Source organism: Orycteropus afer, unplaced genomic scaffold (genome assembly GCF_000298275.1).
Source record: "Orycteropus afer afer isolate SDZICR_OR568_19922 unplaced genomic scaffold, OryAfe1.0 scaffold00090, whole genome shotgun sequence".
NCBI lineage: Eukaryota > Metazoa > Chordata > Mammalia > Tubulidentata > Orycteropodidae > Orycteropus > Orycteropus afer.
Window position 1 is genome coordinate 8,093,654 of NW_006921677.1, and position 17,924 is coordinate 8,111,577.

General features: G+C 35.6%; 1 protein-coding gene across 1 annotated transcript in view; it reads left to right on the forward strand.

The window, feature by feature from the left end:
• ARHGAP12 (Rho GTPase activating protein 12) overlaps positions 1-15,766 on the forward strand; it is a 129,746-nt gene extending 113,980 nt beyond the window's left edge. Inside the window, exons 10-17 of the mRNA XM_007942463.2 lie at positions 4,590-4,688; positions 8,055-8,157; positions 9,740-9,856; positions 12,097-12,195; positions 13,772-13,849; positions 13,958-14,092; positions 14,340-14,442; positions 15,592-15,766. Of these exons, the coding sequence (XP_007940654.1) occupies positions 4,590-4,688; positions 8,055-8,157; positions 9,740-9,856; positions 12,097-12,195; positions 13,772-13,849; positions 13,958-14,092; positions 14,340-14,442; positions 15,592-15,766 (909 nt within the window). The remainder of the gene's footprint in view (positions 1-4,589; positions 4,689-8,054; positions 8,158-9,739; positions 9,857-12,096; positions 12,196-13,771; positions 13,850-13,957; positions 14,093-14,339; positions 14,443-15,591) is intronic.
• The last annotated feature ends 2,158 nt before the right edge of the window (positions 15,767-17,924 follow it).

Here is a 17,924-nt window from a genome sequence, read left to right on the forward strand (position 1 = left end):
TCATTTAAAGCCTTCCACATCACAACAACAACACAACAATAGTAATATAATGACCCTGTTTCAGTTATTTATTATATAATGCACAACCGTAAAACTTAGCAGTTTAGCATAACCGCAATAATGTTTGCTCAGTTTTATCTGCTGACCTGGATGGGTCTTCCAGTGCTTTCACCTTGATCATTCATGATGATTCAATGTTCTAGTGGCTTGATTGGTCTAAAACAGCCTCATTCATATGTCTGGTATTGGTACCACTATTGGTGAGACTTCTTTCTCCATAAGATCTCTTATTCACGGAGGCTGTCCCAGCCTTCTTCATGTGGCTATGTTAGTGTCCAAGAGATTAAGAGTAGAACCTGCAAGGCTTCTTATTTTTACATTCAACAGTTCATACACATTTTGTTTCACGGCACCGACTACAGTCCCCACAGTGGAACAGTTCTCTTCCTACCACTTCCCTGTGGTTACTCCTTCCCTGTGTCCTTACCTATGCATTCCTGTATGTTTAGTTTTTCCCCTACACAAATGCTTCCCTTCCAATTTCTTGGGGTTAACTGTTCTAAGGAGTACATCTCCCTAGGGTTGATATTTAGCTTGTAGTCCTGTCTATTGATTAGCTGAGCGCTAACCCATGGGAGTGAGTCCAGTTCCAGGCCTGAAGGGTAACCCGGGGCCATAGTCTCAGGGGTTTTACCAGTCTCTATTCTGTTTGGAAAATAGCAATTAATCCAATCTACCTAGACAACAAAATAGAAAAGGACTGAGACATGAGCCCAGAAAGATAGGCTGGGATCAGGAAACACTGTTTGCAAAGACAGCAGCATTGATTCCTCTATCTCTGTATGCAGGAGCTCTGGTGGCCTAGTGCCTCAGGCATTTGACCGCTAACCAGAGGGCTGGCGGTTCAAACCCACCAGCCACTCCTCAGAAGAAAGATTGGGCAATCTGCTTTCCATAGTGATACCATCTGGGAAACCCAAGGAAGGGTCACTATGAGTCAGATCCGACTCCGTGGCAGTGAGTTGTTTTTTCGTTTTTAAATCTCTTTATGCACAACCCCCTGCAATATGACTTTGCTGCTTCTCCATCAGCACAGGGACTTTAGTTCCTCATCCCTCTGAATACCAGGCTGGACTTCTGACTTGTAGAATACAACAGAATACAGGGAGAGTGATGTGGGACTTCCAAATCTAGGCCTAAAGAAGCCTTGCAGCAAGCGCTACTGAAGAAGAAGAAGAAAGTAAGAGGTTTCACACTTCCCAATCTCAAAACCTACTACTGTACAGCCACAGTAGTCAGAATAGACTGGTTTTGGTGTTTGGTGTGAGATATGGATATTGTTTTATTTTTCTGCAAATGGATATCCAATTTTTGCCAGCATCATTTGTTAAAGAGACGGTCTCTTCCTCATTTAATGGATTTTGGCCCTTTGTGAAGGATCAACTGTCCACAGATGGATGGATCTATTTCTGGACTCTCAATTCTCTTCACTGGTCTGTATGTTGGAGTTCTGGTGGCATAGTGGGTAACGCATTTGGTTGCTAACCAGAAGGCTGGCAGTTCAAACCCACCAACTGCTCCACAGGAGGAAAATGAGGCAGTCTACTTCCATAAAATTGACAGCCTTGGAAACCCAGTGGGTTGCTATGAGTCAGAATTGACTCAATGGCAGTGGGTGAGTTTGTTCTGTATGTCTATTGTTGCACCAAAACCAGTCTATTCTGACTACTGTGGCTGTACAGTAGTAGGTTTTGAGATTGGGAAGTGTGAAACCTCTTACTTTCTTCTTCTTCTTCAGTAGCGCTTGCTGCAAGGCTTCTTTAGGCCTAGATTTGGAAGTCCCACATCACTCTCCCTGTATTCTGTTGTATTCTACAAGTCAGAAGTCCAGCCTGGTATTCAGAGGGATGAGGAACTAAAGTCCCTGTGCTGATGGAGAAGCAGCAAAGTCATATTGCAGGGGGTTGTGCATAAAGAGATTTAAAAACGAAAAAACAACTCACTGCCACGGAGTCGGATCTGACTCATAGTGACCCTTCCTTGGGTTTCCCAGATGGTATCACTATGGAAAGCAGATTGCCCAATCTTTCTTCTGAGGAGTGGCTGGTGGGTTTGAACCGCCAGCCCTCTGGTTAGCGGTCAAATGCCTGAGGCACTAGGCCACCAGAGCTCCTGCATATGGAGATAGAGGAATCAATGCTGCTGTCTTTGCAAACAGTGTTTCCCGGTCCCAGCCTATCTTTCTGGGCTCATGTCTCAGTCCTTTCCTATCTTGTTGTCTAGGTAGATTGGATTAATTTGCTATTTTCCAAACAGAATCCAAGTTTTCTTACTTACATGATTTGTACTTCTGTTTATTGTTTTGCCTTGAGCAATGCCAATCCCTGCTTTTCAAATGTTACCTATCTTTCAAGACCCATGTCAAGTGTCACCTCAACAATGATGGTTTTTCTTGGTTTATGCTTTTAAAATAAGATTTATTTCAGTCTGTCTTGGATTATCATCATTTGTAAGCTATCCTCTGACTACTTCATTAAAATTAAAAAATTTAAACTAGAGGCTGTATTTTCCCTTTTCTTTGAGTAACAGCCTCTAACAGAGTATCTAATGTGCAGTTCAGTATTGGTTGACTGACTTGACCCACTAATAGAAAGGAATGCATGAAAATTTATTATTTAAAAAAAATGATTAATGTTGTGTGTATACTAGTTCAGGAGTTTTTACATGTACCTTTTAGTGATATTGATTATATTCTTTGAGTTGTGCAACTGCTTTCACTTTCCTGAGTTGCTCCTCTTCCATTAACATAAACTCACTGCCCCAAGTTCCTATCTAACATTTCAAGTTACTGTTGACAATTTGATTCCATCTGATAATTCTTACAAAAGCAAATAATGCTCAAGGGAGAAATTTTTACTAGTTAAGGTAAAGTATTGCTTGATTTTAAGAAGACTTCAGAAGATATTTTGGTTTAAGTTTTAAAGGTTATCTCAGGATAATAGTTTCAGGGGTTCATCCAGACCCTTTGGCTATAGAAAGTCTAGAGTCCATGAGAATTTGGAATTTGTTCTGCATATTATCTTCTTTAGAATCTTTGATCAAAGTATTCAGAAATGGTAGCTGGGCACTGTCCAGTTCTTCTAGTTTCATGGCAAAGGAGGCAGGTGTTCATGGAAGCAATTAGCCACACATTCCTTACCTTCCTTCTACTCCTGAGAACCTTCTTTCTTTGTTGCTTCAGGCAAATAGAAACCAATTGTGCCTTGAATGGCTGCTTGTAATATTTTAAGACCCCAGGCACTAGCCTTGCAATTTCAGTAGGTGTTTCCAGAATGAAAAGGGTTCCATGGTCAAGTAAATTTGGAAAATAGTATATATTTTATTCCTCTCTCAAAAAAGTACAATTCCCTCTGGAATATCAAAGCCCTGAGAAGCTTTGAAGGAGAGGGACTAGTATAACTTTCTTCAAGTTAGTATTTCCCAACTTAATGTCATATAACTGTTCTTGTTTTATTTATTTTGAGGAATACTTATTTAAACATTATTTAGAGAACTGTGTTTGAGTAGTATGAGCTCTGGTGGCATAGTGGTTAAGGTGTTCAGCTGCTTACCAAAAGGTTGCTGGTTGAAACTCACTAGCCATTCTCTAGGAGAAAGATGAGACAGTCTACTTCTGTAAAGATGTACAGCTTTGGAAACCTTATGAGGCAGTTCTGCATCCTAGAGGGTCACTATAAGTCGGAATCGACTCCGTGGCAGTGGGTTTGGTTTTTGTGGTTTGGTTTGAGTAGAAGTATGTCTCTCAGAATGTCATTTGGGAAGCATTGCTGTATGGTTCTCTAGGAGAAAAAGAAATCCAACAATAATAAACAAGAAAATGGAAGGAAAGCTTTTTACTACTACCTCAGAGTTCTTCAGTCAAGTGTAAGAAACTTTGAACTAAAGAGATTATACGTAAATTGTTATTACTTTTATAGAGAACAATACATAGTATTTTTACTTCATGATTTGATTATTTGCTTATTTTCCTGTCCAAAAGTGTGTGATATTTATTGGCCTTCCTTTGTACTAAGCCGTTATACTTGCCTATTAAATAAGAAACAATGAAGGCATAACCTTCAATAAATTCTTTTTCTATATTTTTTAGCCAAAGGGAGAGAAGGAAAAAAAAAAAAGCTTGTCAGGTCTATATAAAAATATCATACATTTTATTTCTTTTCAAATGAATTATGTTTCATTTCAATGAAAAATGTATGGCTTTGATATTTGAGCTTATTTTTAAATGAATGTACTAGATCCTAGCAGGTTTTATGGCATTTGTATATTAGAGTTTGGAATCTTAAATTATTAGATTTCCATTGAGCATGGATTATGAGACACAACTTCATAGTATGTAAAATAACTTGTACAACTTTATGCTAAAAATGAAAGGTACTCCGTAGCTGTACTACTTAGCCTTTCATACTGTTAATGTAATACATGGCATCTGATCTTCTACTGGTGGTTCTGTAAACTTTGAATTAAATGTATTTATTTATTTTGTTAAAAATACTAACTATACTCTCTTTTTCTCCTCCTTTTCTCTAAAGCTGAAAACCCGTCAAGGAACAGAACTACTAATTCAGTCTGATAATGATACTGTTATTAATGATTGGTTTACAGTTCTTAGTAGTACTATCAATAATCAGGTATGTGTTTGACTTAGGTAAAATTTTTACTTCAGAGCTTTTTGGCTTTCTAATTCCGTATCACATATTATTAGATTCCAATTTATACGTGAAAATAAGTGTTTTTCGTATATATTTTGTGAGAGGTCATAAAGATAAGGGAGCTCTGGTGGTATAGTGCCTAAGGCATTTGACTGCTAACCAGAAGGTTGGTGGTTCAAACCCACCAGGCACTCCTCAGAAGGACTGGGCAACCTACTTCTGTAGAGATACCACCTCAGGAACTCAGGGAGGGGTCTCTATGAGTCAGAAACAACTTGACGGCAGTGAGTTTGGTTTGGTTTTGGTTTGGTAAAGATAATGGTCAGTTTAGCATATCTCAGGGGCTGGTGAATATTTGAACATTCTCATTTATATAACGTGTGCTATAATGGATTTGAAATAATTTTAACATTAGACATTGATCCACAAAGAAATAGTTCAGTAAAGTGGAGCAGTGAAAATGTGCCTGGCACATAGTATTTATTCTATGACTGAATGAGTTGAAAATAATACTATTGGTGGAAACACACTCTAGGCAAAATTGTTAAGTGAATGAAACTGTAGTCTCTTCACTAGCACTTCTTCCTTCCAGTTGACACCCCCACACACACCTTCCCCCAAGAAGTGTCTCATTCCTTCGTAACTTCTGGTAACTTCTTTATATGACAGCAGTCAGAAAGAACCTCACATCCAAGTTCTGAAGCTCTGTTAGTAAGAACAGTAATAAATTGGCTGTACTTTTTTTAGGCTCTGCATTCTTACCCCTTTTCATAAGGGAACATGGCTTCTGGGGAACATGACAGTGATAGAGATGAACCATCATATTTATGGGAGTGTGTTATAGTTTTATAGGAGCCCTAGTGGCACGGTGGTTAAGCACTTGGCTGCTATCTGAAAGGTTGCCTGTTAGAACCCACCAGCGACTGCAGGAGAAAGATGTAACAGTCTGCTTCTGTAAAGATTTACAGCCTTGAAAACCCTATGGGGTAATTCTATACAGTCGTTATGAGTCAGAATCAACTCAATGGCCATAGGTTTGGTTTTGCTTATGGTTTTAAACTAAATGGAAACAAAAAATATATTGGCTTTCTTTTACAAATCACTGGCTTTGTAGAAATTGAGATGTCTTTTAGAGATTTTATAGATGATGCCTCTTCATTAATAAAGGTTGTACCAAAATGTGCTTTCTCTGTGAGCCTCAATTTTTTCCACTTATAAACTAGAGAGGTTGGACTTGGTTTTCTCCAAGTTTCTTTTTAAAGAGAAGGCTTTTCAGTGAGATAGATTGACACAGTGGCTGCAGCAGTAGACTCAGGTATAGCAAGGATTGTGAGTCTGCCTTAGGACCGGGCAGTGTTTTGTTCTGTTGTAATAGGGTCGCTATGAGTCGGAGCCGACTCAGTGGCACCTAACAACAACAACGTGGTTTGCTTAGTTCAAAACACCTAGATGTGGAATCTGAGTATTCTTTGACTCTTTCTCTTCTTTACAAATTCTTCTAGCAAATTAATCACCAAGCTATATATAAATTCTTTGTTTGCAGTATATAATATTATATGATATTTCTGAATCCTGTCCCTTCCTTGCCATTTATTTCTGAAACCATGGACAGTATATTTATATCAAGAGTAAATTCCTAAATATTTTTCCTTATTTAATCTGAGCCTCCACCCGTCCATTCCTAATAACATTGCTATGTGAAATGTAATGTCCATTTTATATTCCTTCAATTTTATGTCCTGCTCAGGAATCTTCTATGACTAGTAAAATTCAACAACCTGAGCCCAATCTACCTTTTCCAATATTTGATCCAGGATGGACTTTAGCTCTAATCACAGTCATCTGTTTACTGTCCCTTCAAAGTTAGCATGAATCTTGCCTACATTTATTAATATGTTAGTGCCTTATGCATGGGGGATGTAGCAGTATGCAACCAGATGCTGCTACACCTTTGTATGGCACTTACAGATGAAGATAGAAGAGAACTGAAGACAGATAACTGAGCAGTTAATATAATAAAATGTTGTGAGTGTTGGGATGATAGAAGATGTCCAACAAGTAAAACGCCCAGTAAGTTGGGGCTAACCTAGTGGAAGGGTCAGAGAAGGCCTTGAAGAGAGTTGTTTTATTTTTTTTAATTGAAGACTAAAGGTTCAAAAGGAATAAACCAAGTGAAGGAAAGGCACTATAGCAGATTGAAATATTAAAATATACCATTTACATGGTATCAAAAATATAACAAATATAGCAAGATATGTGCAAGACCTCTTCAGGGAACATTACAAAACTTTATTGAAAGACCTTGAAGAAAATACAGTTAAATGAGAAACAGGTCATGTTCATGGATTAAAAGATTGAATGAAAGTATCATTTTCCTCCCAATGATTTATATATTTGAAGTTTTTGGATCTGATTTAGAATCCCAATAGATTTTCTGGTGGAACTTGGCAACGTATTCTAAAATTCATACTGAAATGCAAAAGGCTAAGTATATATATCCAAGACCTCTTGAAGAGGAAAGTGGAGAGATTTGATCTCTCATATGTCAAGACTTTATAAAGCTATAGTGATTAAGACAGTGTGGTATCTGTGCAAGGATAGAGCATGGACCCGTGGAGTAAGGAACCTAGAAATAGACCCACATATAGTAGGCACTTCATAGCAGACCTCACACTGCTGAAGAGTAAGGAAGAATAGGCTTTTCAGTAAATGGTGCCGGAACAGTTGGATATCCAAGAAGAAACTAGAGCTACCCCTTATGCTATACATAGGTATAAATTCCTGGTAAAATAAATACATCAGTGTAAAAGGCAAAACTAAAGTTTTTTAGCTTTGAGAATTCAGTACACTTTTTAACCTGTAAAAGTAACAGGTTAGACTGTAGAGGAGCTCTTGAATCTCTTTCAATTCTTAACATTTGTGAGTAATGCTTAACTGTTAGCACAAAATATAATTTTAAAGGATTGTCAGTGTGCCAAATTCATGCACCATTGGGTAGTTGAGCTAGTTAGCTTTATCTCACTCTGTTGTCACAGAATGTATCTTCATTATGTTCTATTATCATAGGTTGTTGCTTGACCATATAACTGTTACTGTTACACAGGTGCAGTTGGTCAGAATGAGGCAAGACAGCTTCATTATCAGTGTAAACCCATCACAATGGGAATTATTAGCCATATTTTCTTTTTGGAATTCAGAAGTTGTGTGCCACCTAGGGAAAACATTTTTAAAGATGTATTAAATATCTAAATCATGCAACCAGTTACTGATCATACTGAGAACTATGCTGTTACAACTAAAGTAATACTAGAAGTAATATGGGTTTCTGAAATATCTAACTTACAGACAGTAGAAACTGATGAAGCACTTGAAGACGAAATCCCAGATTCACCGGGAATAGAAAAGCATGATAAAGAAAAGGACCATAAGGACCCTAAAAAACTTCGTTGTAAGTTGTTCTTTCTTATTTTGCTAATTGTTTGAGTGAACTTGTTCTCTTACCTTTTCAGAGATGTTAAATATGTAAAAGCATATTTACAGTGTAGTCTCCAGTGTTATAAACAAAATTTTGAGTAACTCTGAAGTTGCAGTCTCAGTGTTTCAGAACTCTCTCTTCTTAACTCATTGTTATTTTTGAGCCTCATGGTATGCATCCTAATGTATCATTTAAAGTTTAAGATATTGTGATACTTCAGGAGGAAAAAAAATTTATCCTAATGCTTTCCTCTTGAGGCCTTTCAGTGAATTGAACTTTGACTTACAAATATGTAGTTAATGCTTAAGATTCTACATAGAATCCAGTGCTTTAAGAAGTCAAAAGTTGTGGTCCATCTACCATCGTCCTTTACTGAATGGGAGACAGCCATCTGTAGAATAGGGATATGTCTGCGCGTGTGCCTCAGTACGCATGTGTACTTCCATGTCATTTACTCATAAAAGATTATAGCTAGAGCCAGCAAATTTAAGAATAGCATTCTCTAATGCAACACTTGTTTAAATGTTTAAAGAGGTCATAAACTGGGATTTCACATTGATAAATCTATTTTTAACAAATTCACATTTAACTCTGGTAGTTTTTTGGCCCTCAAATTAATGAATAATTAGAAAATCAGGTACGCTTTTTTTCTCCCACATTCTACTAATGTTTAGGGCTGTTACTGACCTGGTCACTATGTAACAATGTAAGCCATGAAAATATGATTTTTTTATTCTTTATTAATATATTTATGCCCATAACTCTCCTAAATATAGTTATTTTCAAGAAGAGTACTCTTTGGATTTTTTGAATTATAACCAAAAAATAAGTTCAGTACTAAAGTCACTCTACCTTTGTGATTAAAATTCTGTCAGTTCAGGAAGGGGCTACATATTTTCCAGAATGTCTCATTCTTATTGTTGTTGTGTGTCATTGAGTTGGCCCCAACTCATAGCGACCCCTCCTTGGGTTGTCGAGGCAGTATCACTATGGAAGTAAATTGCCCAACCTTCCTTCTGAGGAGTGGTTGGACTGCCAGCCTTCTGGTTAGCAGTCAAGTGCCTTAGGCACTATGCTACCAGAACTCCTGTCTCATTCTTAGCACACAGTAAAAGTAATTATGATGACTTAGCTCAAAATAGAGATGATTATATATATATATATAGCCAGACTCCTATTTCAATAAGGATAGGGATTTTTTTTTAACGTCATTTTACTTTCCAAAAGTGAAAGATAAGTAGCATAATTTGTGAAATAGCTAGTATAAATTAGCATAACTTAGGGATATCTTGGTACATATACCAAAGAAGGCAGTTTTGAGTCAGTTTTTAGTGATGAAATGTTTTGTTTTTTATAACTTTGACATTAGGTCTGCATTAGTTCAGTTCTTTGTATGTTACTCTCAAACCATATTAAAGTAGTTAGAAAAACTGAAATGATAACTGTGGTTTTTATATATGAGATGAATGTGTTTTAAGTACAAGGTGGAAAAACTTTGTTATCCAGAAAGTTTCTACTTTATAAAAATGCTTAATGTCTGTCTGTCTGTCTTTAGCCATGAAAATATCTAGCATAGATTCTTCAGAACAGAAAAAAACCAAGAAAAACTTAAAAAAGTTTCTTACACGACGACCCACTTTGCAAGCTGTTCGTGAAAAAGGTTATATTAAAGGTAAGTAGGTGTGGGAAAGCTCTGGTAGCATACTGCCTAAGACTCTTGACCGCTAACCAGAAGGCTGCTGGTTCAAATCCACCAGCCACTCCTTGGAAGGAAGGTTGGGCAATCTACTTCCGTAGTGATACTGCCTTGGAAACTCAAGGGGTTGCTTTGAGTTGACTTGATGGCACATAACAACAACAGGAAACGTGATATTTACAGTAATGAACTTGGGCCAAAATCAGAAAGAAATAAGAACTTTCAAATTAAAAACTGAAAAATTTCCGATCAGTAAAAATATTCTTATTCCTTACTCATAAAGTTCTTAGTTGATGAAAATGTATTTGTGTAATTGAACTTGTATTTTTTTATGTGCATGAAATGCTTATTTTGACTGAAGCACTGAATAGACATAAATACCAAACTAAGTTCTTAGAAAACCTGTACCAGAGAAGAGAAGCTACACTGATAGGACAGTAGTGATTTTTAGACGTCATGACAGTGAAGAGTTTTAGCTTTGAGATGCACAGGTCCAAAGAAATTAGAAATTTTTAATAAACCATCACTAAGTAGTCTCCAAACAGTTACTACACTCTGCTGCTGACTGAAAAGTTCTGGGTTCAAGTATACCCAGAGGTGCTGGCCATCTAGAGGTACCTCAGAAGAAAGTCCTTTTGATCTTCTTCCACACAGTCAGCCATTGGAAGCCCTGTGGAGCACAGTTCTACTCTGACACCCACAGGGCTGTCATGAGTAAAAATTGGCTCCACAGCAACTAGTAACTGATATCTACTGAGAAAGTAGAGAGAGAGAGATGAAAAAAAATCACCAAACCTGTTTGATTCCTGATAGTTTGCCTTCGATTCTCATTTAAGGTAATTTTTAAATGAATATGAGATTTTTTTTCTAATTATATAAATTTTTATTTTATTTATAAGTACCAAAATGTGCTAATGGTATTTTTTCTTAAGTAAGAAAGAATTCTGTAAAATCTCATATACCTGTAGCTCTTACAGGCATAAGTGTAAATTCCTCAGGTAAAGTTTTGTAATATATGACTGAAAACAAAATAGAGGTATTTATGCTAAGGTGACATATAATGTAAATGTCGTATTTGTCTCTGATTATGAAGTTTCTAATAAAGATAGGTTTGTCATCAGAACATCTGTTTTTAAATCATCTAAATTAAAAAAAAGGTTGGGCAATCCTACTTCCGTAGTGATACTGCCTCGGAAACCCAAGGAGGGGTCGCTATGAGTCCGGGCCGACTCGACGGCACATAACAACAACAACAACAACAAATTAAAATACACAAATGAATGTCTTTAGAAAGTTATTTAAAAGATGTCTAGACAGAGTTTACCTAATTGGATGATTGAAATTAGCAAACTTAAGAGTTATGGATAAACAGTTACTTCTAAATAAAACATATGAATTTATCAATTGAGGTTAGAACCTTTTAAGAAAATTAAAAAGCCTGATAAAATAAATGAACACAAACTAACTAACCTATTCCCTGGCCTTTTCATTGAGAAATCTAGCCTGTCACTGTATGGTTTTATACAGCACATCAAATATTATGTTTGTTTTCCTGAATATTTAGCCCTATTGTGAAATTTCAGAACTTTTATGTTAGAAAGATTAATAGAACTGCCTTTGGAATATATTTTGTGAAATCAAGTGTTGGCACATAGGGCATGCACATGCTTGATTTAATAGTTTTTAAAGTATTTGAGCATTTGCTAAGTGCTAGTTATAATCTTAGGTATGATAAATACCAATTGTTGTTCAAGAATTACAAGGTTCCGGCCCTCATGAAAAGTATGTTCAAGTGGGAGACAGATGCAATAAATGAGTAGACAAGATAATTTAAGATAATGATGATTACTATGAAGAAACTAAGATGATAATAAAGTAAGAGTGTGACTAGAATTGAGTTAGCTAGACTTACCAGAAGGTTTTCCTAAGGAAGTGACATTCAGCTGAAACCAGGAGTGATGAGGAGGAGCCAAATTTGCAGGAAGAATGCTTTTTTGCAAAAAGAATAGAAAATACAAAGGCTCTCAGACATGAATTAATTAGTCATGGTATTCACAGAGCTTAGTAAAGAATTTGTATAAAGTGAAATTAAAGAAAGTAGGCAGAGTGCAAATGATACAAGGTGAAAGTCATGGTAAAAGAATTGCATTGATTTAGCCATTTTGTGAACTGAATTTTGGCAGGGTGGTTTGTTTTAAAAATTAAATCTCTTTCAGATCAAGTATTTGGATCCAATCTTGCTAATCTGTGTCAGAGAGAGAATGGCACAGTACCAAAATTTGTGAAGTTATGCATTGAACATGTTGAAGAACATGGTAAGAAAATGATTTGATTTTTTTTTTAAAAAACGTGACACAAACCAACCCATTGTTTTGCTATCAAAATCTCTAGGATTTTTATGATTCATAGTAATGCAACCACAAGTTCCCAGTAGTTACAAGGTAAGATGTTAAGAAAAGCGTTTTGTTTACAGACAATTTACATGTTTGCACCTGTTTCAAATTAAAACCTATGGAGAATAAATGATTGATTAAGTGTCTGGTATTCATTGAAGCCATTTGGGGTTATCATTGGCTTAAAACAAAGAAGGTGGTGATTGTGAAACTGAGTTTAGTAAGAAGTTGACAGTGTAGAAGAGATGAGGAGATTGTGTTTATTTACTATGGAAAAGTTTCTTTTGTTTATAACAAAAATGAAATGTCATTTTAAAACTGTTAAATCAACTAGGAAGTGTCTAAGTAGACAAATCCTTTTTATGTCATTCCCTTTGAAATAAAATTAAAGCTAACTTCTGTTTTGGTTAATTTTAGCAGTTATAATGTTTTTTATAATATATATTTATAATTATATTTATAATGATTTTTAGCAGTATATTGACTATAATCACATTAACTTATATCCATGTATCATTCATTCAAAACATCTGCACAAAGAAAATGTTGTTTGATGTTGTCGAGTTGCTTCTGACTTATAGCAGCCCTGTGTAGGGCTGAATGAAACATTGGTCCTGTACCGTCCTCACAGTTGCTGCTATGCTTGAGCAGCCACTGTGTCAATCCATCTTGTTGGGGATCTTCCCTTTTTTCAGACCCTCTGCTTTACCAAGCATTATATCCTTCTCCAGGAACTGGTCCTTTTCTGGTAACATGACCAAAGTATGAAAGATGATGTCTGGCCAATCTTGGTTCCATTACAGTAGTTGTGTAATTTAACCTATAAATCCGTCAGTCATGGATCTCTTGTCTCATTGACTCTTCTTGGCAGTATGACAGTAGGAACACCAAGCTACTTGTCTTTGTTTGAAGTTAGATGGATAGCATAGTAGAATACCTGAGTTTTTAAGGTTCACTTGTGTGAATGTCAGCTGATTGTCTGTTTCACATATGAAAGAAAATAAATAAACTCTACATCATGTTACCAGTTATTTCTGTAGAACCACTAATTGCTAACTATTTATTACAAGTACTTAATATGACACACACTTTCAAGAGAATGCTTTAATATGTGCATTACATTATAAAGTGGATGCAAAACTAAGAGTAGGCTGCTTTTACCTATGGCTTTCTTTACTTGTTGAACTGTCCCAAAGGGTTTACAGAAGTTTATCTTAAGTTGTTAGTATTTCAGGTTTAATGAGATAATTGTCTTCCACAGATTCACAGTCAACATCATAAACAAAGTACAATTATTACTGTGTATTAAACAGAATTCACAGTGAATCTCTACCTCTCTCTCCCTGGCAAAGCATCTATTAAAAAACCATTTAGAGAGAGAGTATTTACCCATTTGATTTTAGGCTAATGCTCATGAATAAGAATTCCAAAACACACAAGCATTTTTAGAAGAGACTAACAGTACTTTAATCATAAAAATATATATTTTTTCTCTTAGGTTTGGATGTTGATGGGATATACAGAGTAAGTGGCAACCTTGCAGTGATACAGAAGTTGAGATTTGCTGTCAATCACGGTAAGGCAATATTTCTTATTGTTATATCCAGAATTACCACTCATAACTGTTAAAATTGGTTGAAAATAATTTTTTTTTTTTAAATCATGTTTCTATTCTGTTCTTCAGATGAGAAATTGGACTTGAATGATAGTAAATGGGAAGATATTCATGTCATCACTGGAGCACTCAAAATGTTTTTTCGAGAATTACCAGAACCTCTTTTTACATTTAATCATTTTAATGATTTTGTTAATGCAATTAGTAAGTATATAATTCATTCAGTTTTTCCCTAAATATTGAAATTTCTCTGCACAGATTAAGTCAGCAAGCTGTTTTAATCTTTCTTATTTTAAAACATATTTTTTCAAAGGATTGTTTTCCCAAAAAAATTTAAAATGTGACCACCAGATGTCACTGTGTGTTACCAAATACCAACTTCCAGACACTGTCATTGCTTTCAGTTTCTTAAGACTGTGCTACAAAATCCTCAGTTATCATCTCTTTTCAGAACAAGACCCAAGACAGCGAGTTGCTGCTGTTAAAGACTTAATCAAACAGTTGCCAAAGCCAAATCAGGATACAATGCAGATTCTTTTTAGACATCTTAAAAGGTAAGAGAACTGCACAGATAGAAAATGTAGGGAACATGTGGGGTCAGGGTTAATCAGACCCAGCTTTAGAGCTCAGCTCTGCTAATTACTATCTTTGTGAATTAAAAAAAATACTCAATGACTTTGAGCCTCCATTCCTCCAAGGTAAAATGGTTTGGTCTGAAGAATATATTAAATTAGATATTATATGTGAAGCATTTATATCGTGCTCAGCATATAGTAGGTGTTTAGAAACTGTTGTTAAAGTTCATTAATAAGAAGATGAATTTAGTTATTAAATATACAATTTACCCTAAAATGGAAGTTATTAAATGAGATACATGAGTCAGGATCAACTCTATGCCACAAAACAATAACATATCAACTTACCCTAAAATGGAAGGCAAGAAATCTATCAGTGAACCACCAGTGCTCATTAAAGAGCACTAGAATACTAAAACTATCCCAGTGAGAGAGTTTTTAATAAAATGAGTAAAATTGAACATTTAGTCTCTGTGCCCTAATGACATTTTTTCCACTTTAATTAGTAATCATGGACAGAATTGTAACTCGTATTTACATCTGTATGCTATTTTAAAAACTAAACGAACATGTCCCACATTTAAAGTTTGTAGAGTAGTGAGACATTGGTACCTTAGTGGTAGGATTCTCACCTTCCACGCAGGAGACTGAGGTCTGATTTTGGGCCAGTGCACTTCAAGGGCAGCCACCACCTGTCTGTCAGTGGAAGGTTGCATGTTGCTGTGTGGCTGAACAGGGTTCATTGGAGCTTTCCGACTAAAACAGACTAGGAACAAAGGGCTGGTGTTTGTTTCAGAAAAAATCAGCCATTGAAAACCCCATGGATCATAATAGCTTGATCCCTTTGTATATGGGCTCCCATGAGTCAAGGGCCAGCTTAATGCAGCAGCAAGAATATATACAAAGTATACTTTTAAGATGTGTTTATTTATCCATAGGAGAGTTTCAGATGGCATTTGTACTGAGCTCTACTTTTATCACCTAAGAAGACTTAGTATTATTTTCCTTTTCAAAATGCAAACTGTTATATTTGTAATCCAAGTTGATTCATGTATCAAGTTGAAGAATTTTCCGTCTCTATTTTGTATTATTTTCTCTTTTAACAACTTTTTTTTCTTTTCTTTTTAGAGTTGTAGAAAATGGAGAAAAGAATCGAATGACCTATCAAAGTATAGCAATCGTTTTTGGTCCCACTCTATTAAAGCCAGAGAAAGAGACTGGTAATATAGCAGTTCATACTGTGTACCAAAATCAGATTGTAGAATTAATTCTTCTGGAATTAAGCTCCATCTTTGGACGCTGATGCTTACGGAAGACAGAACCTGTGGAGTAGAAGCTGGATTCCATCAGATTGCAAATCTTTATACACGACGTATTTTATTTTTGGACCAAGCAGTGACTCTTTGATTTTGCACATTTTTGAGGGATCAGAAGGGAGGGGGAGTGTCAAGATGTGTATTAGGCCCTCATATTTGCTGCTTTGTTGCAAGTTAGTATGATTTTGGGTTACTTTTATCCTGAATGTTTGCATTTCATGCTCTGAATTTCAGTAAAAATCAAAACTTGCAATTCTAACTAGGCATATGTACACTGGATAATTTGGTAAGAAAACTACAATTTTTTTTTTTCCTCAAACTGGATAATACAGAAATTCTTTCTATGACTTCTAGGGTCATCACGTGTAGGTTCATCACTTGATAGGAATAGTACAGTTATTTTGAAAACACTCTTGGGCATTTTAAACAAGATGAAGTATATCCGTTCTGAAACCTGTGTATTTCGTCTTCAGGGTTTCTGCATGCAGTGGCCGTGTAAGTGCTAAAATTCATCATAACCCAGATAGAATCCCTTGATGAAGGCTTGCTGTCTTTCACTGTGTCACACAGCATCCTTACTGGATATCTTTGCTTGTTTGGGCAGCACACTAATAAATACTACATTGAATACTGTGACATACTGGAGATTTTATTTAGCGTAAGTCAATTCAGGGTATTATTAGGCTTTGTGTGCTACACTGAATTGTAGCCAACAATTCTCATTCTATCTAGTGCCATACTGAGTTCTTGGTATGACCCTGTGGAAATGGACGCTATTTGTTGTAAATACAGGCTAAAGACTTACTGCCCTTTAGCTTATGTACATAAACATGTCGTATAGTCTCAGAATACATTCTAACCCTATGTTTGTAATCATGGTATCGGTATAGGTGATCTTTTCCGTGAATATTAGGTTTCCTCCAGAAATAGGCTGTTATTTGGGGAAGGTAACTGTGTGCACTTTTAAATTTAATTTACATGTACAGGCAAATCACTGTAATGCAAATGGTACTGGAAAAATACCGCATAGACTTGCTAAATGGTAAATGCACTACAAGAGGAACCTTTTAGATTATTTAATATGTACAGAATACATTAGAAAAAATTTATTACAGAATTCTAACTCTACAATATGAATAGTTGGAAACTCATATATAAATTAGGTGGATGCTGGATGGAAAATGACATTGCTAAATTTGAGAATTTCTTTTTACATTACTAATGTAGATTGATTTGTATAAAAAAACAGGGTTTGGAAGGTTTTGTTACAGGGAGCATGGTCAGTTGAAGATTTTTTTAAATGTATTTTTCTAGATTAACTGCTGTAAATGAAATGTCTAATCTGAATAAAGGAAAACTATAAGAGGCTTAGAGATTTTTCCATTGGAAATGTGCATTTTTAAAATTTGTTTTTGCGTTTACTTGCATATTCTTCTTATACCTCATTTTAAAAAATCAACTGAATCTCATATTTCCTGTGGCAAATACGATATTTTCCTTATTTCACACCTCTTCTGCTCCTGCTATGCTGTCATTCCTTTCCACTTTACATGCGTTTTTGTTTCTTCATTAATACCTGAAAGTGACTGATTTGTAAACAAGATTTTTTTATTAGGATTGCATTTATAATTAGGATTGCCTTCCTTGGGTAAAATAATTTGTTGTGTGGTCTGTTTAAAAACCTGTCACCTGAGCTTTATGGTTAAAAATACTGTTTATTGTAGTGATTATGTTAAATTGATAACAAACCAAGTACTTGATTACCTGTAGGGAAGCAGATTGTTTTGAGCAGGGAGAAAAAGCCTCACATCAAATGTTTATTTTTGCCTAAAGATGTCCTTAATAATGCAGTATGCTTTAGGACTAGAATATATAGTGATCATATACCAGGAAAACAATTAGACTCAAATCAGTGGCATTCTTCCTCTTGGCAGTCATGGAAATATCAGAGACTAAAGTTGTCCTGTGTTTCTTGTTTCAAAGTACATTTGTGTGTATGTGAAGTCTTAAATGTTTTATTAGTCTCCAACTAATCAGTTTATTGTAATACCATATGCACAGTGTGATCAATGTCTTGTGTTACCATCATTTGTGAATTAAAAATTGTTACTTGTTTTTATAATAACAAAACCAGTGATCATTTCT